The sequence below is a fragment of the Berghia stephanieae genome, chromosome 2 (assembly GCF_034508935.2).
Source record: "Berghia stephanieae isolate SIO BIC M18660-M18661 chromosome 2, UCSD_Bste_1.3, whole genome shotgun sequence".
NCBI classification, from domain to species: Eukaryota; Metazoa; Mollusca; class Gastropoda; order Nudibranchia; family Aeolidiidae; genus Berghia; species Berghia stephanieae.
In genome coordinates, this window is record NC_088361.1 from 57,790,925 (window position 1) to 57,818,424 (window position 27,500).

Genomic DNA, 27,500 nt, shown 5'->3' on the forward strand with positions numbered 1-27,500 from the left:
GTCAGTTTATCAACAATAGCATTGAATCTATTGCCACCCATTTCCTTTCAAATGGTAATATATCATACACTTGTCAGTTATAGTATTCTACAAATGACTAATGAGAGCATAAGAAATAATGCAATGTTTGAATTACTTTTGAAGAAACATGCCGCGTTGATGACAATTGTATACCGTGTTTTGGATTGTTGTAGATCAGGATTCACATGTCCTTGATTCCTTTTGGCCGTTTTTCAATATAGAAGGTGTAGTGAAATTCCGTATGAATGTGAAGTTATCAGATAGCATAACAAATTCTCTATCATCTACCATCATGACTACACACACACCAACTTTTAAATTAAATGAAGAATATAAAATGAAACTCCAGTAAAACATATAAAAGGGTGTTCTGTATCACTAGATATAAATATATAGTCTCTGCAAAAGATATAATATTAGTCTTGATATGCTGTTCCAGTGGAGACCACAGGTGGTTTCGGTTAATTAATACGCCGATTAATTGGAACGATAACGGTTGCGTTTAAGCGCCCTACATTGCCTAAACACACACACAAACACGCACACACACACACATATATATATATATATATATATATATATATATATATATATATATATATATATATATATATACACATATATACGCCGAGAAAGTCTCCAATCTAGGACCTTCCGATCCGAAAGCGAGTGTCATGCCACAAGACCACATAACCGCAGATAGATAATTATAGAGCCATAGTTTTAGACTGAGGAAGAGATAAAGAACGAATGATATATATATATATATATATATATATATATATATATATATAGAGAGAGAGAGAGAGAGAGAGAGAGAGAGAGAGAGAGAGAGAGAGAGAGAGATTTCCTGTGTTTTCTTTATTTCCACTATCTACATATACCTTTCCTCTCACGAATTATTCTACTTAAATAGCAGATCAATAGAATACAGTATGGTTCAAAGATAAACTTACAATCCTTGTCTGTTGGCCTTTTACATACTTCTGGGTTTGCTTGTTTTTTCTAAAAAAATAAAAAAAAACACCCCCATATTAATTTAGAAACTCACTCCATATATATAAAAAAATGAACATTATAAGGGAAATTTGTGCGAATTGTAAATAGTGATGATTTGATAGTGAAGCTCTGGGGCACACCGAAAACAGTGCCCTCAACGATAGGTTTCACGCACAATTTCTCCTCTATCCCCCCCCCCCCCCCCCCCCCCCCCACCTTCTCTTTTATTTTTACTCTCTCTCTCTCTCTCTCTCTCTCTCTCTCTCTCTCTCTCTCTCTCTCTCTTTCTATCTTTCTATCTCTCTCTTTAAATTTCTATAAACGTCTCTCCTTGTCTCGCTAAAACACACACACACACACACACACACACACACACATATACACAAAAAGGTCTTGTTACACAGATGCACGTATCTAATCCGACTGTTTTGATGAAATCCGGGCAAAATTTAGAGAACGTATGTGCTCGGTCTAAAAGACCCTACTGTATGAGTCTCTATACTGACAATAACACAACTTCTATTGTTGTCTTTCTGTTAGGCTTGCTTATACTATAGACAGCAAAAATATTGAATGGAATTGAATTCATATTCTTATTTCATTTTTTTCTTCTAATTCTCTGGGTTGATTTAAAACATTTTTGAAAACAATTTTGATTCAATCTTCTGCAGCACACAATGAAGAGTGAATAGCTAGGTTATTTAAGTCATCTCTAGACTGTTTAAATAATGGGCCGCTGTCTTTTTATAAGATTAAAGTTACCATTATAAAAAAGAAATGATTTTTGTAATTTTGCGTTTATACTTCATCATTTACTGTTGTCATTATTCTGATATATCCGAAGCAAACACACACAGACACATACACAAATGTGTGTATGTGTGTGTGCCTGTGTGTCTGTGTGTGTTTGTGTTTGTGTGCGCTTCGGATGTATCAGAATAATGATAATATTAAATGATGAAGTATAAATGCAAAATTACAAAAAACTTACTTCTTTAATTCTTTAACACACACACACACATGTGTGTGTATGTGTTTGTGTCTGTTAAGGAATTAAAGAAGTCTATGTGTGTATGTGTGTGTGTGTGTGTGTTTATAAGAAGGAGTGAAAAGGAGGGAGAACGGATGGCGTGGAGAGTGTGCGGGGGAGAGAGGCGAAAGAGAAAGAGAGAGAGAGAGTGAGGGAGAGATGGATAGATGGGTAGATAGACTGAGAGAGAGAGAGAGAGCGTGGTGAAATATGGGTCAGAGAGAGAGAGAGAGAGAGAGAGAGAGAGAGAGAGAGAGAGAGAGAGAGAGAGAGAGAGAGCTGAACATATTGCTTAATTCATCAAAATAATGATTCTAATTATCAGAGTCAGCACCATCTATTGCTGTCTCTGAAATCTTCCTGAGACGAAATTTAACAATCGCGGTACAAATATTAAAAGTGTTTCTAGTTCTTCTATCATCTAGGTAAAAGCTTTTCAGATCCTTTTGATACAGAAATTCTTATTGTCCCATTCTCCGATCTACGAAAACATAATCTATTTTCAATAATGCTTACATTGTTCGTCTGAGATTCCGAACATCGATGATTACCCTTGATGTTGGTATGATCGAGGAATGTTTATTATAAGTATATTACCGTTCTTTGTGGACCTTTGCCATGTTTATATTTTTAGAATTCCACAGAGTAAAAACCCACAACGATTGGAGAGATGCCCCGCGGTGAGATTCATCCATTATGTATGGGCTTAGAGACTTAGCCTCTTTTTTGTCATAAAATGACATATGAAATCATAATTATGATGATGATGAGGATGAAGACGATGAAACAAATTGATAAGCTACATATGTTGTTAGTTTATTTGCTGCATTCTAATCAATAATTGTGGTTATAAATTTCATTTCATTTTTTGAATTAGAACGAAATAATCTTTATTTGGTTTGGTTTGGTTTTTTTAAATTTAGTTTTCTGTATTTCTGTAATATGTTTTTTTTCTTCTGGTCAAATGAAATACACTGATTGTTTTTAATGCAAAGAATCGAAGTGCTCCGTCTTCCATCTCATCAATGCAGTCGTTCTCGTCCTCACAATTGATAGAATGTTCGATCATCTCCTACAAACCAGATTCGAGCCCGGGATAAGCCAATTCTATTTCAAAACAACGTAAATAAGATAGATGTAGAGTGTCAGGAAAAGTCTTTGTACGTTCTCAATGTTAACAGACTGTCGCTTAAATAAGGAACTCCACATGTAATATCCATACTCTAGACAAGGTCTTATGACAGACTTATAATGTTGGACAAACGTTTTAAAATCAAGATTACTGAAGCTTTTGTATATAATTCACACAAGCTTGTCTGCTCTTTTTATACAATCCCATCTATGTTCGTCAAAACACAATTTATTATCAAAGATGATCCCCAAGTCCCGTTCTGATCATGTAGTTGGCATAACAGTCATATTATTGTCACCTATTTAATAGGAGAATAAAGGGTTACATCCACCAACGTGCAGCTCTCTTCATTTAGTAATATCAAAATAAAGCTGCCAATTTTCAGACCATTTGTGTAGTGACTTTATCCCATTTTGTAAGATATCTTTATCTTAATGATGGTGCATAAATGGGGGTGTCTATATAGATAATGAACATTAAAGGACCAAGTACACTGCCCAGGGGACACCACTAGTTGCGCATATGAAACTCAAATTGAATGTTAAAACTGTCTCCGAACAAGTTTGTTCCTTAAAACGATACAATCTACCTAAAGAGTTAAACCATACATATGTTCTATGTACCTCTGTCGATTTTAAATGGAGCCGTGGATATTTTTATAATATATTTGGTAAATTGGGTTTTTAGTAGCACTAAGGCTCAGAGACCACTGGAGTAATCGTCACCAAATGCTGCATGGTGTTTGCAATTGACATGAAGGTGGTTTGCGTGCCGTATGATATTGTTTAGACATCGTGATGATTTTATCTAAAAATCAAATTTGTATCGTCAAATCCATTCGAAAACAGACGCCACCATTTTAACACGTGGGTTTTGTGTCAACCTTTCAGTTGACAATGAAGTGGAAATACTTCCAATCAATTTCTTAAAAGTTCTATAAACTATTTTCATCTCTTAATGTTGGGAAAGAATTATTAAGACAATAGAAATTGAGTTCAAATTTTATTCAACACTTGAATCATAAATTTAGAGTTGATCAACTTATCATCACGTTCATTGAACGGACAACTATGCTTTTACATTTATATACATATGTGTGTGTATGTGCGTGTGTGTGTGTGTGTGTGTGTGTTTGTGAGTGTGTGTGTGTGTGTGTGTGTGTGTGGCTGAGGGGATTTAGCAGGAATCACGTAGGGTACTCGACAGGTTATTGGAGCGAATTATTCCTCCCGGACACTTTGACACTAGGACCTCCCGAAGATTCTAGCAGGGATGAATCAACGTTGTCGGAGGATATAACAGAATGAGATGCGAATATATATATATATATATATATATATATATATATGTGTGTGTGTGTGTGTGTTTGTTTGTTTGTTTGTTTGTGTGTCTGTGTGTGTGCGTACGTGCGTGTGGATATTTATGGCACATCTTTTCGTTTCAATGGACTAAGTAATACAAACATGACGTTTGACAAACAATGCCAATGCCATGAGCAGATATTATAGATTACCAAAGTATTTACTTATAGTCTTAAAATCCTTGTAATCTTTTATTATTGATGGTGTAAAGAGACTAAAACAAAACATCAAATAAACTATACTGATGTAACAGTACATTGCTTTCTTCCCCAAGCACAACTCTACTAGTACCATCAAAATGAAGACACAGTAAGAGGTCTTCAGAGAAAACAATTGTAATGGTTGCAAGGGGGCAGTTATTTGGCACACCAATTATACCATTATTTTAGGTTTTGAATTATTGTTTTTTTGTAAAGTAAAAATTTATCAAATCTTTGAAATGTTACTCAGACAACGTTTTAAACACACTATCAGGCCAATCTTTAACGTCACTATGAAGACCGAGTTTTTATAGGTATCGATGAAGGATTTATTGGTAAATAATTATAGCATTGGAAAACATTTGGTCGGATATTACAGACTTCGATAAGCCCTGAGCAATGTACGCTACTTGCCGTCAAAGCACTTTGCCCTGCGTACTTTGTCTGGCATTCTCATATATAACCATGCTTTTGGAACTTACGACTCATTGCAAATACTGCATTCTTTACAAGTAGGACAGATGTACTCACAAGATAAATGCAAGTAATGGCATCCCCATCACATGTGACGTTTAATTCAAGTTTAGTTGGGCCGGCTGGCCCATCCATCACGATGTAACCCTATCATGTCACAGAGGGACGCGGAAGTTGGGACGATGAGGGCACGGTATATCATTTATTGGGCGTCGAGTGGCGAGATGTATCCTAGGACTGTATAATTGTACCCTATCATATCTTTTAAATTGATTGGAGATTTGCTATTGATCCAGCCGGGGTGAGACTCATCCCTGGATCTCTAGTCATGTTTTCCATAGTTTTCCCCCATCCTGTGTTTCTCAAGCCTATCTTTCATCTCTCTTTCTCGCCGTCCGTTTCCATGCTAAAATCTTATATCATATTAGGAATTGGCATCAATAAATATCAATAATTAGACGTATTTAGTAAAATTGTCTTAAGAAAATCACGAGGTTTTTTTTTTCCGTTTGTTGAGTTTTATTCCTCGGATATGATTTTAGTTTCTGTTTTGCTTTCTTTATTTGTTATTTCAAAATGATGTTTTTGATAATGGCTATTTTGAATGGAACGATTTTTGTATTCTACTTCTTTTCTTTCCTTTTATTTAAGTTTTAGTGGTTCATTAGGCTAGTCCACTTGATAACAGTACAAAAGGCATACATCTTGCTCATGGAGAAGTTATGATTGAGTTGGAATTTTAAAAATAAATGTAACGAACAAGTAATATATTGTTACATTTTTGTTTCACAATACAAACAGCTGGATCGATTTGGACTCTCAGCGCCATATAAATGGCTCTGAAGAAATGGTTTTCACAGATTTGCTACTTTTTGATTGGTTTGAGACCTTTGTGCCATAGTTAGATCGACGACAAAATACAGTTCTGGTGTATAATGACAAAACTCCATTCTTCACTTTCGCAAAAAAAAAAAAAGAACATTAGTAAAAACTAAAAACAACAAACACATTTTCACTTCATAAAAAATGGATTCATTGAGATTACCTCACCAACTGGAAATTTCAATGGACACTGTGACAAGAACTTTAAGATCTAAATCCTGAAGATGACATTGCATTGATTTTCTACGCATACTAACAAATACAAAATATGCCTGAGATCCTTGCGATAACAAAAAAAAATCAAGAAATTGCCCTAATAACGGAAATATGTAAAAGACCAAGATTTTAAGAATAGGAAGTAGGCTACCGACATCAGTCCAGCCGAGATATGAAATTGGAACCTAGAAGAAATGAAGGGTTTTACATATCTTGGCAGTATAGTAGTTACCAATTGATGTACAGAGAAGTTGAGTCAAGAATTGGTAAAGCTCATTATACAGTTCTTCAAGTTCTTAAGAAAATCTGGAAATCAAAAGAAAAGCCAAATTAAAATAACTGAGAATTTTCTTTAATATAAAGTCTGTTTTACTCTAAAGATCAGAAACTTGGAGGTCAACCAAATACATTGCCCACAAATTATAGACGTTTTATAAATGATTAATGTCTAATGATGATTTGGGGCATCGAGTGGACGGATAAAATCGGAAATAAAAATTATTTGGACACTGTCAGCCAACTACTAAGGAATGCAAATCAAAAAGAGGATGCGGGGATGGATAGGCCATACGCTTAGAAAACTTGTCTGCAACACCATAGGCAGGCTCTCTCATAGAATCCCCAAAGAGAATGAAGACCAAAAAGTAGTTTATGACAGCCCACGTTGAGAATCATAAAAGGGGTAGAAAATTCTCACGAAGTTGACCAAAAAGGAAGGCTTCATAAAACTGCCCAAGATTAATATCAAATGAAGTCAAATAAATGTAAACCAGGCAATGGGGATATGACTTACTTGACTTAGATGTCTTTCGCGTCTCGACCGAAAGATCGGGTCGCCTTGGCTGTTTCCAGTATTTCCTGTGTGAGGTGTCTCCAATATTGCCGGTCCTCTGCTAGGGTTCTCAGATTTTCAAGGTCCCCTGCCGTTATGAGACTAATGCTTTGTCCAAGTGTTGTGAGGTTTTTGTTTAGGATCACAGGGAGTGTTGTGATCGGTCTTCCTCTGAAAAGGTTCCCGTGTTTTTGGAAATATCCCGACATGGCTTGGTTAGCTGGTATGTTTTTGTCCCTGCGTAGTATGTGACCGAAAAGTTGCCATCGTTGTTGTAAAATGTCAAGGGAGATTGGTCTTTCTTTTGTGATCTTATAGAGTGATTCATTTGAGATCTTTTTTGGGTATTTGATGTCCAGTACCCTTCTTAGCTGTGTGCGATGGAAGGCATCCAGATGTTCTTCTTCGGATTTTGTCAACGCCCAAGTGCCGCAGTTATACAGAAGTACCGGTTTTACAAGAGCACGGTACAGTTTCAGTTTGGTTTTTCTCTTTATTTTGTCACCTCTAATCCATACATTGGGGATATCACTTTCGTAATATCCTTCATCCCATCTAAACGTGACAGTCGTATTTATTCTTTTTTAACCCAGATATATATTCACATATAGAACTATCCGCCGTTAATTATTGAGCAACGTTTAGACATTTAAATCCACTTCAGACTTTCACTACACTAAAGTACCATCGGAGTTGTTTGGGTTTTTTTTTTTTTGGTTTTTTTTAATTCACACACACACACACACACACACACAAACACACACAGTAATGCTCAGTCCAGTTGAGTTAATCTGTTCATATGAAAAATCAAAAGACTTGTACACAAAGAGTGGACGATTTCCTTATGAAAATTCTGAATAATATTTCAAAGGTATCAAAAAAATTATAGAATAAATAATTTCTAATCTATTTAAGTTGACTATATGAGATACAAAATTAAAAGCTGGCATACAAACCTGCTTTGCCGGATCCAGTAATCTATTTCAAAGAATCACAAAGAAAGAATCCTAAGTATTGTGTCGTTTAGCGACAAAATAATGTTATTTTTTGACCAAAAAGCTTTTATTAGTGTATCCCTGGCTTAAGATAAGCAACAACGTTATACATTTTAGAAAGTGAGACCTTATTGAGAGAATTGAAAGAATTATTGACAAATTGGGGGGCATCTTTATCGTTCTGTATTTTAGGTAAAAGTTTATAAACAAAATGTAAATGTCAGAGAATGATTGTATTGACCAGATATGTTGTCTATCACAATGTATACTATAAATGTATGTAGAACGATTGTATTGACCAGATATGTTGTCTATCACAATGTATACTATAAATGTATGTAGAATGATTGTGTTGGCCAGATATGTTGTCGATCACAACGTATACTATAAATGTATGTTGAACGATTGTGTTGGCCAGATATATTGTCTGTCACAATGTATATTATTTATAAATGTATTTAGAACGATTGGATTGTCCAGATATGTTGTCTATCACAATGTATACTATATATTGTATGTAGAACGTTTTAGATTTAAATAGGTTAGAAAATTTGAAGGTCGAAAGATAAGAAGGAAAAGACATGTTACTGGAAATGAAAAAGAATAAATAAGTTTATTTTTTCCTCCTCTTCAGATTCTCTAAGTGGCTTTGGCCAATTTCTTTTGTTCAGATCTCAGTTTTTCTATCAAAGAAAATGTTATCATCGTGAATCCTGTCTTTTAAAATAAATAAATAAATAAATAACTGGGTTGGGGCTAGAGAAGGAATTGCTTTTCTCAAAGATATTCCTGCATCAAGAAAAACCAATATCTTTCTTTTTAATTCAGATGCAAATACCAAGTACACAAATTCAAGCATTGTAAGTGTTGTCTACGTTGACATGCCAATGGCTTTTCAAGGAATACCTACTGCTTTTTTGTCACTATTTATTATTCGAAATGTTTTTGATGCTTTACATTTTATCAACTCCAATATCAATAATTTTAGGATTTCTTTCCTTATTTTTTTGCTTTCTTTCTCTTTAATTTCATAAATCAAAAGACGAATGTTAAATTGGGATCACCGAGCCTGCATTGTTCACAGGCAAATGAAATCCTCAACCTTGAGTATTAAAATATCGGTGCAATGTCATACAAACAATATACTTTATTTTTATATTATTTGTGTTATAACGTCTGCAGTTTCTTTATGCAATTTTAAAGTTTGTTCAATCAGATTCAGCTCAGCCAACACTAGAAGAAAAAAAGAAGAAAAAAAAAAGGGGGGGGGGGGAAGGGGGGGGGGAAGAAAAGAAAAAGAAAAAGACCATGACCCATTTGAATTCTCTTGCATCATTGCTCAAAATCTTTCTTTTCACTTTTATTATTTTACAGTATTCTGCGTGACAAATTTAGAAAGTGACAAAGCTTGTGAAATTTGGTTTTTAATATCCGTGTCGAATCTAAATAATCATGTCTTGATTGGAGTCACAAGCAATCCATTAGACAAACTCAAGGGATTTTTATTTCCCCTCTCGAATGAAGACAGGAAATGTAAAATAGTTCCTGGTTCCTTTTTCATCCGCCAAGTCATTGGTTACTCATGAGTCTCAGATCTAATTTTTAGTGGCGTAATGATACGTCTCCTAGACTAAATGTCCCCTTGATACATTCACAGTCGGCGGAGTGATATAATCCAGCACCTCTTTATAAATGGAAATAAGCGCGGCTAATAAAATGCAGGTTGAGAATGGGGCCTATTTGTGGGAGGTCTGAAAAGTCTCTCGGGGCTCATCAGAACGGGGTAATCCCGCGGAGGGATTTGATCACTTGACTAGTTGTTCTCCCCCGTCATGTTTAGAGGTTCGAATGGGTGAAACAGACGTCGGTTTGAATATCATTTGAAGAATTCTCTGTCGTATTCAGCGATTCTGGCAGAGGATGAACTCAATGTGAATATAGCAAGACAGGTATTAAAGACCATGATTCAGCTGCAGCAGAGAGAAGAGCAATTTAGACACTGACAAGTAAAATACAGAAGCTTGTAAAATAGATTATTAGAAACACTATCCACATATAGACGATGATTCGATGATAAGCGGGTTAGAGAAGCTTATGAATGGTCGATGAAATAATGCATAATAATGTTTATTATTTTTGATTGATCTTTAGAGTTATTTATAGGTCTTAAAGATGGGAAGCAAGTGGGTGATTAAATAGATTGTTGTATAGATCGAAAGGTATAAGAAATAATAAACAAATTGATCTCTGATGCTATTCAAATTGGTTTTTGTGGTCTCTCTCTCTCTCTCTCTCTCTCTCTCTCTCACACACACACACACACACACACACACACACACACTCATCCTCTGTTTTGTTATGTTTTGTTTACTTTTTTCTCTCTTTGGGTTCGGGGGGCGGGGGGGGGGGGGGGGGGGGGGGGCGTTGTCATTGACATTTATTTAAACGATATTCTTTTTTACCTTATCTTTTCTTTTGAAAAGATATTTTCTGCACTCCCGTCTCTGTTTTAATCGCCGCTTACACACACACACATACACACACACACACACACACACACAAACATATATATATATATATATATATATATATATATATATATATATATATATATATTTATATATATATACATATATAAATATATATATATTTGTGAAGGGTCGAAGGGTGCGATACTTGCACTTAGCATTGCAAGTCATTGCACTCATATCAAGAAGTTTTGTTTACATGGATACGGAAATATTCGAAACTTGATATAAGTCAGTCATTAGACCTCTCTTAGAGTATGCAAATTGCATATGGAGCCCTATTTCTAAAAGACAGTCAGTACTCTTAGAGAAAGTCCAAAGACGCGCTACAAGATTGCTCACTGAAATAGCAGATATGCCCTGGTTTTGAAACTTCCGACTTTAAAGTAGAGATAGAAGAAGACGAAGGGACTTTATCCAGCTGTATAAACTAGTTCATGGTATAGTTGATATTGAATAGAAAGATTTTTTTTCCTTATTCAAGAATAACGTTCACTAAAGGTGAAGATTTTAAACTATGTTTTACCAGATGCAATACACCAATTCGTCAACATTCATTCATTTCAAGAACAGTAAAAACATGTAATAGATCTAGTCTAAATTACAATACAAAAAATGCGGGGATTATAAATGTCTTAGATTTTGATTGATAAAGATAATTTGTTATGATAGTTAATATGTCTGTGTGAGTCATCGTGACTGATTAAATCTTTGTTTTTCTTTTTTTTTTTTAAATTTAGATTCTTCTTCATTTCTAAACACATGATTTCATGCATCTCTTTCTCCTTCAACCGTATGCTTCCGATTCATATTTTGTTAACATGTCGATTTGAAGTATAATTACAGTGTGTTTAAAAGCCAATTGCTCTATTTAACCCTTAATTGATACGTCTCGATTAATTTTTATATTAGATTTTTAGCCACCCTTGATTTCATCAAGAGTTTATCATAGATGATACGAGATTTTATTATAAGTCCAGGAAATTCCTTATCTGAAAATGGCTTAAACTGCATAAGAAAACCGAAAATACGATGGGCTCTAAAAGTTGGATATATCTGCTTTTTCGAAGCATTCAATTGTACGCCTAAAGAAAAGAAAATACATTTATTACACCAAAGTACCATCTGAACAGAGCATTTAACGTGCCATATTGAGAAAAAAGTACAATTCTTTCTATTTATATTATGACACCTGTGAACACATGAATGTTGAGATAACTGTAAAAAATTATTGATTGGCAGCATCGTCCAAATAGGTCCAAACATTTGAACGACTTTAGTTTTTCGCTTGTTTCCCTTCTTTTCCTTTGCTTTTCTTTTTATTATCAATATTATTTTCGAGTGAGCAGTGCTCCCAGTAAGACGCCACATAAATAAAGAACTCTCCTTGTTGTGTGCGCAGTGTGGTCGTGCGAACGACTCCCACGATCCCACAGTATCAGTTGGGTGGTTTATCTGAACAATTTTATTACCTGTCCGTTCTGCTCTTGCTGTTTCTATGCAGAGCCCGGAAGCTTCTCAACGAGAATCAAATCTTCGTCATTGATTTAGAGTACCTTCGGCCATTTCAGGAATCTTAGATGTGTTTAAGCAAAACAAGTTTTGATTGTAGATAATCTTACTTATTCGCAGATAGAAACACTCCTGAAGGCATAATGCAAAGCTGTACGTAATGGATAAGTGTATATCAATATTAGTTCAGGAACCCTATGAAGGGACGTCCGTCGACAGGCGGATTATCGATTCCATTCTTACAAAGCGTGATCAGTCATTATCCTGTTGGTAAGATTGTATGCGGTGCGTGATGACAACAAACAAGTTTTTTGGGTGGCTTTCTGCACAGAGTCGGGCATCATGGGAAGTGGGTAGGGCGGAAACGGAAATACGCAGATTTGAGAAGGGTCAAAGGGTACGACACTTGACATCTGCGATCGATACCAGGAAACCGGGAATATCATTAGATGTCCGAGATGGATGATTAATGGCTTTGGGTCCTAGTTAATGTCCCTCCCACAAATTCATAGCAGAGGGATATGATAGCATTAATAAGTCGTTTTCACTACATAAATTGCTTTTTGCGGTTTTATTCTTCTCATAAATAACTATTGAACCCGTCTATATGCGATGATAAATAATGAAGGAAATGCTGTAACTGGTAGAATTAAAGAAAATTTATGACTGGTCTAGACTTAAGTTCGAAAAATAAATATTAAGAAATGTATTTGGCGACACATACACGGTAAGAAAAATCGATTATTTTTGGAATTGTGAAAAGAGCGAACAATTATCTTGTCTGGTCTCTGAAAAGAAGATTTAACAATTGTGTTTTGTTTTGGTAATTTTTAAAATCTATATTTTGTTTGTTTTATATATTCATTTATTTAGAAATTAAGATGTTTACATTATATTACATTGAGACGTCGGTGGCGCAACAGTTCGCTGTCTCACTCGTCTTAAAGCAATGTCAAGCAATATTGAGTGCGGCTAATGACCAAATGGGTGAATAGAATCACAAAAATATGACATCGGTGCTTTCTCCCTTATCATTATCTTTGTTTCCAAAAGCATTGAAATATTTCAATCGTGAGTTTGTTTTATTGTTTTAGTGCCATTTTAACTTAATAAATGTGTATTCAGGCATCTTTCCCGTTTTAAAAGGTCTGGAACTTATTTTAAGAAATAATCTGTGAGTGGGATCATTCTAATATTCCCCACACTAACTCTATTGCCAAACATGTTATAAGAGGTGATAAAAGCAAGGCCATGTTTTCCTCTGTTGATCTTTTCTACATCTGTTTATTCTATGTCCAGGGACTTTTTCTAATCCTATTTACATATTATTAAAAGAGCAATCATCACTCTGTATTGACTGTTTTACTTGGTGCCTAGGCTATGATTGAGTTAAAAGGTTTCTTAACATATATATTTCTTAATTTTAAAAAACATCTGATAAAAGTTCTAGATTTGATTGTTTAAATCCACTAAACGTGCTCAAAGCGCTTTACAGGGGCTTCCAGCCAACAGCGACACGAAACATGTAGGACGAGACATGACGCCTGTTAGGCGATATTACAATATTTTCGGACAAAGGCAACGCTGTTAACGTCCGGGTACTCATTTTACACCTGAGTACGGTGAGAGAATTTTAATAAAGAACCGTTTCCAAGGACTCAACTATGCATCACCACTCGACCACATAGCCGAAAAAGTATGAGAGTTTGGGGAGAGAGAAGGTTATGATTCTTTTCTAAAGTTATACCTCAAAACCATAAGCCAGTAGCAATTGCTTGTTATATTTGCTTTTTACTATTTTTTTGGATGGAACGCAAAATCTATTGTAATTTATACCCAATTTTTGCTGTGTGGATAGGATAGGACACCCTTTGATTTGTGTATTGAATGCCCTTTCAATTAGCTACCCTCATTCCTTTCCAGTTCTTTTCAAAGTGCATGAAATTAGCGCTTATTGACGGTGGTTTTCTAAGTTCAGAGCGTTTTACAATATTCCAGTCTCCTGGTGGACGGTAAACACGATAAGAAACACGGCAATAGCCTGCATAGCGGTTAAGCTTTTTTTAAAAAATAGAGCACCTCGACATTATCGGGCAGTCCTATGGACATTCCTGGATCTAATAAGCAAATTAAAAAACATATATTACATGGGTCAACTGTGTGAATATTGTAATCACTGGCTTGTTACTGCTAAGTTTTTTAAAATGTGAAGAGAAAAGTCCTCTCTACGAACAAACAGCACATTCAGTATTCGGCTATCTCCGGCTTTTTAAGATTAGAATCCGGAAACAGCCCTTGGTCTAAATTTAGCGACATATATGCGGGATTTTTTGGAGTTCACAGTTGTACAGCCTGGAAGTATTCCATAAAGAGCATAAATTATCTATCTTGACATTCAGGCTTGCTATTATAATTTGCCATGCTTTGATGAAAAGATAATTGAAATGTTTGCAAATTGTTCATTTTTCCTGTGACAAATGTTTTGGGACGGAGAGTAAAGTTTCTAACCACTATTATATCCATAATCGATAATTCCCTTCTCCCTTAAAAGTGTTTTCCATTTTATGTGACTTAATGGTATTGTCCTGAAATTTGGGAATATCGTATTGCCCGGATCTTCCTGGAATTCTTTACCGAATTTAAACGCATTGTTTTCCACGTATTTGTCATCTAATCTTAAGAAATGCATTGATGTCCCCTTTTGCCCAACTCCCAAGCTAAATTCTAGATCAGACTTGGATAATCTCAAGTCGAACACACAAGGATAATTTTATTGGGTCCTTGATTATATTGTTGTTTGTTTTTTAAAATTATTTTTTGTGGTTTTTGATGTTGGTTGTTATTTTTGTTTTGTTTTTGTTTCTTGTTGTTTTTCTTCTTTTTTTTTTTGTTGTTGTTTGTTTTTTATGTTTTTTTTTTTTTTTTGCTTTTGCTTATTGTTTTTTTGTTGTTTTTTTTGTTTGTTTTTTGTTTGGTTTTTTTTTTTGGGGGGGGGGAGGGATTGGGTTGTTTGTCTATTTGTTTTTTGCTTTTTTTTTGTTTTTGTTTTATTTTTGTTTGTTTTTTGATTGGGTTTGTTTTTGGTTTAATTTAGCTTTGATAGTTAAAAATCATCACTCTGCATGTTATGCCCTTATAATGTTGAAATCGCCGAATAGGTCTTAATCTTTAGTCTTTTAATGATCATATCATCTTTTGTTTTTAGGCTGTCGTATGTGAAAAACTCTCACAAACACAAAAACACAACCAACAAATTAAACAATTTTTTAATATTTATGTTTGAATCCCATGACTGCCAATGCAGTCAACCTTTCGGGAACCCATTGAGCCGTTCATATGATGACCTATGATTTACTCTTCAGCCTAAATCTGTTGTAGCCAATGACTCATCTGCACGACATTGGGGGGTTTTTTTAATGCCATTTTTATGTTTCGGCCAGAACACTTTGACTTCTTATGTCGACGGATTAAAATGACCTCCGAACTTGACAAAAGCTTACAAATCTGAGATTTTATTTTGAAGTCGGGGATTTAGTATTTTTGTTATGTTTCATTTTGATCGGTCGATATAATGCAAAGTAAAAGTTTCCTGGCCAAATTGTAAAAATGCATTCTATCAGTGAAAGCCAACATACACGACCTATTTGATTGTCCCTCTTGCAAAGTATACAAGGAGAACAAACTCTCAGCAATAATACTGACGTGCTCTGAAAAGAAGACACATTTTAAAGATTTTCGCCAGAAAACTTGTCCTTCAAATTAAATATCGATCGATGTTTGGAGAACGAGTTTTCCGGCCAACATTTCTTATAAATAATATTTAATTTTGAGACTACGACAGTATGATTTTACAATATTATTATGATATTGACTATTGTTCAACAACGATTTACTCAAGGGAAGATGGGAATGCAGGACAACAGCAATAACATTAAAAACAACAACAACAACGAACAAATGAAACAAGAACAATGAATGAGTGTATGGGATTGTATATGGATATTATATTATTCTGGTGTTGCATTAGTATTATGAGGACTAAGGGAGATACTCGTGTCAGGTCCCTATGCGTACGACTCGCGGGGATGATTAAGTTGAGTGAGCTAATGTAACTTGATGCTCTCACTATGACATATTCCCATATTAGGGGCTTACGACAGCTCCAATTGTTTGGTATGGGGATCAGTATGGATTGAACATCATTTAAGTATGTTTTGTCTGAGACTAAAATATTTCAGTAATTAAACAAAACTACGTTTTGATAAACACGAGGAACCCAAATGTCATGTCAATAGAGCTCTAAAATTATTTGCAAATTGGTCCTGTTCAAATCCGAGGACTGTTGGATGTTATTTTTTTTCTCTGTGCGCTGTTCTTATAACAGTTTGTGGGTTTCTGTATCTATTTTAGGGATACACAACGACCACCCCCATCATCATCATCATCATCATCATCATCATCATCATCATCATCATCATCATCATCATCATCATCACCACCATTATCATCATCATTACTATTATTATTATTATTATTATTATTATTATTATTATTATCATCATCATCATCATTATTATTATTATTATTATTATTATTATTATTATTATTATTATTATTATTATTATTATTATTTTCATTACAATTACCATTATAATAATAATAGTAATAATTATTACATTCTAATATATAAATAATTCATATAATAATAATAATAATAATAATAATAATAATAATAATAATAATAATAATAATAATAATAAAAATAATAATAATAATAATAATAATAATAATAATAATAATAATAATAATAAAGAATAATAATAATAATAATAAAAATAATAATAATAATAACAATAACAATAATAAATAATAATAATAATAATAATAATAATAATAATAATAATAATAATAATAATAATAATAATAATAATAATAATAATAATAATAATGAACTCTTCTATGGAGCACAGTATCCTCGGTCATGTGATTCTTGGCTATCTACATCAACACAAAATTTTGTAATATAAATTGCAGACTATTAAAAAAGAAATGTTTTCAAGGATATCTTTAAATCATACAAGGATTAGGATTCTCGCTCTGTGAAGTAATGTTCGCGATAACGAGAAAAATCTCTGTTCCTGTTTGTTTCCGCCTTTAACCGAATGTGTGGAATAGCCAAGTGGGTGGGGTCATTGGAGGCACGTAATCAATATCATAGGTCGAATGGAGAACTGTAAGGTGTGAGGGGCATTGTTTTCCGGACCGCGGTACATTTGACGCATGATGTGAATTTGACACCTGCGATATAACACCGCTTTGAGGCGATTGTTCACGTAGTTTGATATATCAACGTGACCTCTAATGTGTTATAAAGTCTTAAACATGAGTCGTCCAATAAGTTTCAGGATCAAAACATTTTCACAAATTCAAGGTCATCAAGGAGTTTCAGGGTCAAAACATTTTCACAATTTGAAGGTCATCAAGAAGTTTCAAGGTCAAAACATTTTCACAATTTGAAGGTCATCAAGAAGTTTCACGGTCAAAACACTTTCACAAATTGAAGATCACCCAATTCTATCTATTAAGGCGGAAAAGTTTTTTTCTCTAAATATGAAAAGGTGTTTTGTAAGTATACATGCATCATTTAATGTGTCATAATCTCCAAATTGGAACACGGTAATAACATCTTTCACTCACTAAAACTCCATTGTTATAGCAAATTGTTGAGATCATCTAAATCTATCGATGAGACAAGTAAGTTTTCTGTCATAATATGAGAGAAAACTGTATTTTGTACAAATGCACAACATTTAGTGTGTCTTAATCTCCAAGTTAGAATACGGTAATAACATCTTTCACTCACCAGAACGCCAGCGCTATCATGGGGCTCAGTCCAAGGATTAGTATTCTAGCACAGACAGAAAATCTCGTTATCTCAGAGACGTTCCATCCCATGTCTAGCGTGTTTTATACTCATACGTAGAGGATTTTACTTTGTATTGCGTATCAAATATAACAAGCAGTATTATTGTATGAATATAATATACCACTACTCTATTTCGACCCTCATATTCGAAAAAAAAATTATAAAGACGGGGAAATGATATTATTTCGATTTTGGGTTGCTTTTTTCATTTGTTGTTTCTTTTGCAAATACAATAATACACGCATTTCACACATAAACACACACACACATACACGCACACGAACACACATACATACCTATATATATATATATATATATATATATATATATATATATTCTTGTATATATATATATATATATAGTTCGAAGATGACGTCACTCAGATCTTGGTTATTGTTTTTTTGCCATCCGCGTTTATGAATAATGCTCACTGGTTACACACAGTTTTGTGTGTTGGTCCGTTATACTTCCGGATGGCAATGTTATGAGCTTCTTAGCCAAGCGCATACTATCTATAACGATAAGTGTGTGTGTGTGTGTGTGTGTGTGTGTGTGTGTATTCAAACACGTGTGGGGAATTAAAATCCAAGATAAATGCGGTCACAATAAAGAAAGTGTGAATTAATGAAGGCGGGTGTGTCATGTCATTAAATGGGGGGGGGGGGGGGGGGGGGGGGGGGGGGGGGAGGGGGAGGAGGAGATATTAAGTTTGCACAGGAAAGATAGGTACCCATGATAAGCTCGACTGTTTTTATCTTTTGAAACAGCACATCGGTGTATTGACCAGTTAAATGCGGTGCCCTGGAAAGACACATATTCACAAAATTTGCCCAGAAGACTCGTCCTTCAAATGTCGATCTGTTTTCCAGAGCACGGCAGTTAACTGGTTAATATCATGTTAAATTATCTACAACCAAAGACAATGGCTTTATTATATAGAAGGAACAAAGTTGACTTCACTCAGCTCTTAGTTATTATTTTTAGAAACCTATTTTAATTATTAGTTCCCAGTAAATCAGATCATACAGACTATAAACGTAAAAGGTTACCCACAGCTTTGTGTAGGCACGCGATTTTACAGCGTTTTAAGTGTAGTCCTTCATGAGGCCCATAGAGCTGGAGGTTATCCCTGTTTATTCTATAGCGTGAAACGGACAATAGAAATTGCTTTTTACCTTTGGATAGGACGCTATTTATTGCAAAGTACTTTCCACCAGACCGAACAGACCCAGCTACCCAAGAACTTGTAGATTGACAGAGGGGTTAGAAAAAAAAGTTGACTTCACCCTGGATTGGCCGTGGTCCCTTTGCATGTGGAGCGAGTGCTCCACCAAATGACCTATCGGGACTCCTCAGGTTTTAACTTTACGCACTCAATAACAATGTTTAACATAACATGTGGTATAGGGCAAAATAGGATAAGATCCCTTGAATGCCCTTAATATTAATTAGTAATGCCATAAATCTATTGATTAAATATTACAATAATGATACACGTGGTAAAGATAGTATTTCAACTTAAATGTACTCATGTGGTGTACAAACATATATCTTTAACCGTGACATGCAAAGCACACACACACACACACACACACACACACACACACACATAGACACGCGTAGAGAAGATAACCATAATAATATAATAATGCATAATATATACATACAAGATTGAAAGCCATGTCAACAGCAGAGCAAACACGTATTATTCGTCATATATAAATCTCTCATCATATAATTCCCTGTCTACTAATACCTTGAAATAATCCATAGATTTTGCATTCTTTGTTTCAAATTTCAAACTGTTCCATTTCTGAACAATACGAATACCGAACCAGTTTTGTCTTATGTTTGTTTTGCATCTAGAGACAAAAATCTTAAACTTGTCCCCTCTAGTAAAAGTAATATTAGAATATGAAAATAAATCAGAAAAGTCTATCCTATCCATACCATGTACCAATCTATAAACCTGAATTAAATCCCCACGAATTCTTCTATATTTCAAACTGGGTAAGTCAAGAAATTCTAACCTTTCCTTATAAGATAAATACTGTATTGTATAAATTTTTTTGGTAACTCTCCTCTGTACACTTTCAATACTAATAGATTGTCTTTTATATAATGGGCTCCAGATGCAATTTCCGTATTCTAGAATTGGTCAAACGAGCGATTTATACAAATATAAAAATGTGTTTCATTAACTTAAGCCAGGTACTCATTCTCATCTGAGCCAGGCGGTTCAATACAAGCTTCACATGAAGTCCATTGTAACTTGGCTAAAAATAAAATACGACTTTCTTCTTCTTGTCACTTCTCGGCCACTGCCGACGCTGTGTGTGGTTTGACTGTCAAAGAGTTCGAGACCACGACATGTCATGGGTATAAACACCGTCATAGTCAAATCAAGTTGAACTTAATAGACCACTTAACTGCCGTGCTCTGGAAAAAACTCGCATTTAAGATTTTGACCATAAAACTCGTCCTTCACATTTTCGATCGATTTAAACGACTCATCTTGGCAAAAACATTCAAACCTTGGACCCAGGTTTGAGTGCTTTTGCCTAGACGAGAGTCATTTATGAAGTCCCAGGTTTGAGAATTTTTGCCAAGATTAGAGTCATTTAAATGGATACATATTTCTGGCAAAATGTGTAATTACCAGTTTGTTTTTTTTCCAGAGTGCGGCAGTTAACTGGTTAATGACGAAGAAGCGTTACATTCAGGTGTTATCTCTAAAAAACATGACTTTTTTCAGAACCCATTTATCTGTCTATAAATCATCCTCAGCCAATAGTTTTATTGTGTATATTTAATTTTTTTCAATATTAAAAACATTGGAGTCAATCGAAAGGAAAGTATTGTTGCAAAATTGACTTAATCAATTCAACTCCTCATCGAAAACGCTGTCCAGATCCTCATTAGTTGTAGGGAATTAATCACAGTTTTATTTTATTGAAAAAATGTATTTTCCCTTCTTTGAAATTTGTGGCTGGCAAAATCTCCACCTGTTCTATTAGGAAAAGAAATATATTTTGTTTCCATGTGAAATTGGATGAGATAAAAGGGGACATTTTCCGCTCACTGCTCACACGAGTTTCCAGAAACGATAGAATGATGCGAGTAGTGGAAAAGCGGAATCTAATAGCGCTCGTCTGCTGGGGTAGAAATTATCCGGCCATTGTCGTGAAAATTCAATCAGCCGAGGATTTCGTTGAACACCGTTAACAACCCGTTTGAGGGGGAGATAATTCCTTTTTGAAAAATCTGTTTCGCACAACCTTGGGGTTAATGAAATGAAATTTTTATTTGGAGTTTGCTTTTCAAAAATAGGATGCTCGTGTTATTGGAGCAAAATCAAATTTCGATATTTTATTATTTATGATGAATCGATAAGATGCTGATTTCAAAAGGCTTACAAGATCTCGAAGCACAAGATTTGTGAATATAGACGGAATGTTTGTGAAAGGAGAGACACAAACAAACAGATAGGCGGATAGATAGATAGATAGATAGATAGATAGATAGATAGATAGATAGATAGATAGATAGATAGATAGATAGACAGCCAGACAGATAGATAGATAGATAGATAGATAGATAGATAGATAGATAGATAGATAGATAGATAGATAGATAGATAGATAGATAGATAGATTGAAAGACAGGTAGATAGAGAGATAGACAGGTAGATAGATAGATAGATGAAAGGATGGATGGAAGGGTGCCGAGAGAAAAAGTTGGTGTGTGTGTGTATGTGTGTGTCGTGTATGTGTGTTCGTGTGTGTTTGTGTGTGTACGTGTGTGTGTACGTGTGTGTACACGTGAGTGTGTTCGTGTGTGTTTGTGTGTGTGAGAAAGATAAAGCAAATATAGGATAATCTAGTACTAGAAATACAGAAAGATAAAAGTGACTACATAAGTTAGTCAAAATATAATGAAAATATAAACAGTAAACATGGCTCATACAGTAAAACAATACAAAATGTCGACGTTTGCGACAAACACCCACCAACCAACAAATAAATTCTCTCCCCCCCCCCCCCCCCCACTTCTCTCTCTCTCTCTCTCTCTCTCTCTCTCTCTCTCTCTCTCTCTCTCTCTCTCTCTCTCCCACACACACACACACACATACACACACAATCTCTCTCGCTATGTATGTATCTATCTATCGATCTATCTATCTATCTATCTATCTCTCTATCTATCTATTTATCTATCTCTGTTTGTCAGTCACTCTCTCTCTCTCTCTCTCTCTCTCTCTCTCTCTCTCTCTCTCTCTCTCTCTCATTTCTCCCTGCCTTTATCTTGGATGAGCAAGTCGTAGAATCCCCCCCCCCCCCCCCACACACACAACCATTTTACAACATATTTTTAACCACCATTCTCGGCGGTGAATCCGATTTCAGTTTATAATTCATCCCTCTCTCCCTCTCTCTCTCTCTCTCTCTCTCTCTCTCTCTCTCTCTCTCTCTCTCTCTCTCTCTCTCTCTCTCTATCGATCTATCTATCTATCTATTTATCTATCTTTCTCTCCCTCTCTCTCTCTCTCTATCTATCGATATCTATACATATGTCTCCCCCCCCCCTCTCTCTCTCTCCTTCTCTCTCTCTCTCTCTCTCTCTCTCTCTCTCTCTCTCTCTCTCTCTCATAATAGTAACCGTGGATACCTAGTTAAATGTGGTATGGCAATGCCTTATTATAGTGTTAAATGATTCACAAGAGGTAATTGGCAATCTTAAGTTTTTATCCTACTATATAAATAGAGAAGTTACAAAGTATCCCACCAGCACCAGCGACGTCAAACCCCACCCCCACCCGCACCCCCCATTTCATTTAGAAATCTTTTTTCGTCTTGCTGCCGGAAAACTATATGGAATATTATGATACATTTGGGTTTGTGTGCTTTTTTTTACGGGGGGGGGGGGGGGTGATTGTTGTTGTTTTTTGTTTGTTTGTTGTTGTTTTTTTGTTTTTTTGTTGTTTTTTTGGTTGGGGGGGGGGAGGTTTCGTTTTGGGGTTTGTTTGTTTTGTTGTTTTTTTTTTTTTTTTGGGGGGGGGGGGTTGTTTTTTGTATTTTTTTGGGGGGGGGGGGGGGGGGGGGGCAAACATAACACCTAGCCTACTGAATACGACACCAATAGTTTGCGGATTCATTTTACAGCAGGGCAAAATTGCGGCTGTGAAGGTATTTTATTTTCTCTAATACTCTGAGAAATCGTCTCGAAACGGATTATCTCGGAGTGAAATTAATACTGTAAATCGAGCTCAGCTTTAACATATTGAATCAAGATTATTGTTTTCACAGTAGAAAGTGATTTTTCCTTCTTAGCCTTCAAAACGCTGAAACATTGTCAAACTGTAAACCCAATATTTTTACCCAGTTTATCCCAGCAAATAACCAGATTGACATGATTTACCACATATTATAACACAAATCACTTTGGTATAAATTAGCGCCAAGATAAACATCCACTTAAATGTTTTGACCAATATTATTATGAAGCCACATTCTTCATAAATGAATGCCACTGCGTTGACGATGAAGCAGCTATGACTTGCGCGAAGCACAACGTTAGGCTGATGAAAACAGGGAAAAAATCATTAAAAAGTCCCTGACTTGAAAACTATACCCCATACCTAAGAAGCGTGCCGAGATAACACCAAAAGAGCGCACATCCAGTCATCAAATTGATACCATAGTCTTCGAATAACTGCCCCAGATTGACAACCAACAGATTTTGGATGGATGAAGTTATCAGCAACCAAATTACTTGCTCCAATCACAGTGCCAAACAACACATCAAGTGTACCCCCGAGTTGATAGACACTATTCTCCCAAAAAACCTTGTGGATCATCGAAATGTCGCTGTGTTGCCGCACAATTGTTTTTAAATGCCATGATCACGACGTCTTTTTGCATTTAATTTTACTAAATATTTCAATTCTGTATAATAAAAAATGATTTTTGAGGATTAAAAAAAAACAACCTTTGTGACGTAATTTCTCAAAATGCTCAATATGCTCAAGACAGCACTATTCGGATATTTCTTCTAGAGATAAAATATAAACAAACAAAAAAATGGGGAAGGCTTTTTTTTTGGGGGGGGGGGGGATATGATTAAATTCATGATTTGGCAACTACACTAATTATTGATGGATGCCCTGTAGTTCTGATAGCGCTCAATAAATTAACATTTTTTCATGACTCAAAAAAAACGTACATACCCAATTATCTACACCACAGTGCGCCTTTACTCACGACACACCACTATAAATAAACGCCATCACCACGGATCTATCCTTCATCAAAGAAGATCATCCAACTGAAGAGACGCCTCGAGAGTCGAGACGGCCGTAATGAGCGAAATTTGACTTGATTTTAACTCATGTTATATATCGATGGTCGGCGGTTCAAACCTCTGAAGTTCTGATTTTCACGATCGGCGTATCAAAACTCTGAAGTCTACATACGAGCTTTGGGACCATGTTTTGTTTAATTTGGGCGGATAGACCTCAAATTGATTGGACGATTGTGAAAATCGGGACCGGAGGTTTGATCAGCCGACCATCGATATATATTGTTGTTGTTGTTATTTTTATAATTTTTAAGGCGTTTGCGCACTCTTAGGTCATGTCAAAATGTTTTCACGCATCTTTTTTTTTCTCTCCTATTTTATACCCAGTTTTGGCACTGGAGCTTTCACCACCAAAGTTCAACGCCATCCACAAAAACGTGACGGTAGTGGTAGGGCAGACGGCCATTTTACCTTGTTCTGTCAAATCACTTGGGGGTTTCAAGGTAGGTTTCACATCGTCGTCTTCGTCATTATCACCACCAATATCATCACCATCATGATCCGTATCATAATCATCACCACCCCCATCATTATCCGTATCATAATCATCACCACCCCCATCATCATCATCATCATCATCATCATCATCATCATCATCATCACATCATCATTTTTATGATCATCATTGTCATCATCATCAGCAACTGCACCACCAGTAGGAATAGTTTCTAGTATTTAGAAAATTCTATATCCAAATATTCTTACCAGTGCCTCCTGGTAATCCCCAGTTTTCACAATGAGTAGATCAATAGAACTTCTTCAGTATTGCCAAGACTTTTCTACAACAGAGAGGACCTACACAATTTCTCTGTCGTCGATCTGGTATTTAGTAATGTATTTGTGCCTTTATTGTTTTGGGGTTTTTTTTTGTTGTTAGCTGAAGAAGCTTTTGAGACCGAAACGATCCATGTTGGGTATTTTGTTCTTTTTTGAAGCTGTTATATTCATTTTTTAAATTACTTTTTACTCCACAGCTTGTAGCACATTACTATCACAATTAAAGTATTTCCAATACGGGACAGTCTAATTTCCATTCCTCTGATTTATTTTTTCCTATTGGATTTTATTGAGGGAGGTTTAGTATGTCGAAGACTTTGATGATATGGACATATCAAATCGACACCAGCAGCATACACAGCTTATGTGTCCATCATAATATGTCACTTTGTGAATTTCTGTAACTGCACTCGGTGCGTGTTCTATGCTCGACTAGGTTCATATATATATATATATATATATATATATATATATATATATATATATATATATATATATATATTTCAACTCTGAAATCTTTATTGAAAAATAGCCAACTGATATGCCCAAAGCAATTTACAAGTCCCAAGACAACAACAACACTGAAAGGGGGGGGGGGGGGGGGGGAGGGGGAAGAGAGACACTAAAGGATCATATATATTTTTATTTGATGAAACATCCTAAACTTCTATGCGCAGTCATAATGTATATTTCTTGGACGGACGATTGCATACAACTTTTTTCCGAAAAAGTTGTCCGTTGCTATGGAAACGACACCATATTGGAAAATAAACAACAAACCTTTAAAAGTCTAAGGCTTTTTTTGTTATCAACCGATTACCATAATATTTTGGCCACATGTAGACAAAAGGAAAACAAAGAGGTTCTAGAAGCCCATTTGTTTTTAGAAACATTAAAAAGTAAGGTAAAAGTTATTACTCAATTATTTCCCTTGAAAAAAGTTACAAAATTGCAAATTACTCATAATTTTTTTTTCAAAAATCCTGCTTCTAAAGGACCTGCGTATTTGTATAAAATTCATTTGTAGAAAGTTTGAAGAAGATTGGTTGGATATTGAGGGGTGAGTTAGGGTTTAGTGACGAAAATTGTAGTTTTGAGAAAAACACATTTTAAATTCAAAGTAAACTAGTTTAGGGAAAAACTCTCCTCATGCTCTCTCTTTCTCTCTCTCTCTCTCTCTCTCTCTCTCTCTCTCTGTCTGTCTGTCTCTCTCTCTCTCTCTCTCTCTCTCTCTCTCTCTCTCTCTCTCTCTCTCTCTCTCTCTCTCTGATTGGATTGTGACCACATGACATAATTAAGAACAAAGTGATTGGTTGTTGAAGAGAGAGAGGAGAGTTTTTACTTTTCATTGATATGTTTTTGTCTTTACTTAGTTATAAAGACTATTTGATACTCTTTCACGAAATCAGTCATTCCTTTCCACTGAAACTAAAAATGGGCATAGAAGTAACCATACCATGGGTCACAAAATACGTTATTTTGAGTAGAAAAAAACTGAAGATGAAGTTCTCATGCTACTTTTTATGCAGACAAATGAACACATGACAACATCAAACCAAAATCTAATTTTAGCGAAAAGGGTCAAATTTCCTCATTTTCTTCCTCCCCCCCCCCCCCCCCCCCCCCCCCCTTAACATGAAAGACGGACAAGTCAATAGACATTTTTTTTCGACAACGTACGACCACATTCTTGTTTTACACAGGTTTTTGTGAAGGAAAATAGACGTTAGTAAACTGACATTTTAATGTACTTATCTTTACGTCACCCGCAGTGAGCTTGAACCCAGGGCCTACAGATAACAAACCGATATTCAAATCACTAGACCACAGGCCCACCCACTACATACGTGGCAATCACGATCTAGATTAAATAAGACATTATTAAAGTTGTCTCCTTGAGGCATTCCAATGTCCAATGTTACCGTAGAACAGTTCATTAGTTTTATGTTGACATTAGTAACGTTGTTCTTTTGGCCTTTTGTGATCTAATAAACAGAATCCCTTTTGGGTGCTTTATACGCCATTTACATATCAGTTATTGTCAATGATAACAGATTTAGATTTTAAATTGTACCAGAAACTGGAACCTTTAGTCAATAAGTGTTCAGTGGATATTGGTCAATTATTTACATCTAAACATCTTGTGGATTCAGTCTACAACCAGATTGTTAGTTATTTCTTCTTCTTTTTGATAATACACTTAAGCAAAATAAAAGGGGCTCCCGATAGCACAGTTGGAACATCACTCGCTTCACACG

At 35.3% G+C, this 27,500-nt stretch overlaps 1 protein-coding gene across 1 annotated transcript in view; it reads left to right on the forward strand.

The window, feature by feature from the left end:
• Positions 1-27,500, forward strand: part of LOC144965212 (protein amalgam-like) — a 115,988-nt gene that overhangs the window by 47,081 nt on the left and 41,407 nt on the right. The window contains exon 3 of the mRNA XM_078900308.1: positions 24,793-24,908. Coding sequence (XP_078756434.1) covers positions 24,793-24,908 — 116 coding nt within the window. The remainder of the gene's footprint in view (positions 1-24,792; positions 24,909-27,500) is intronic.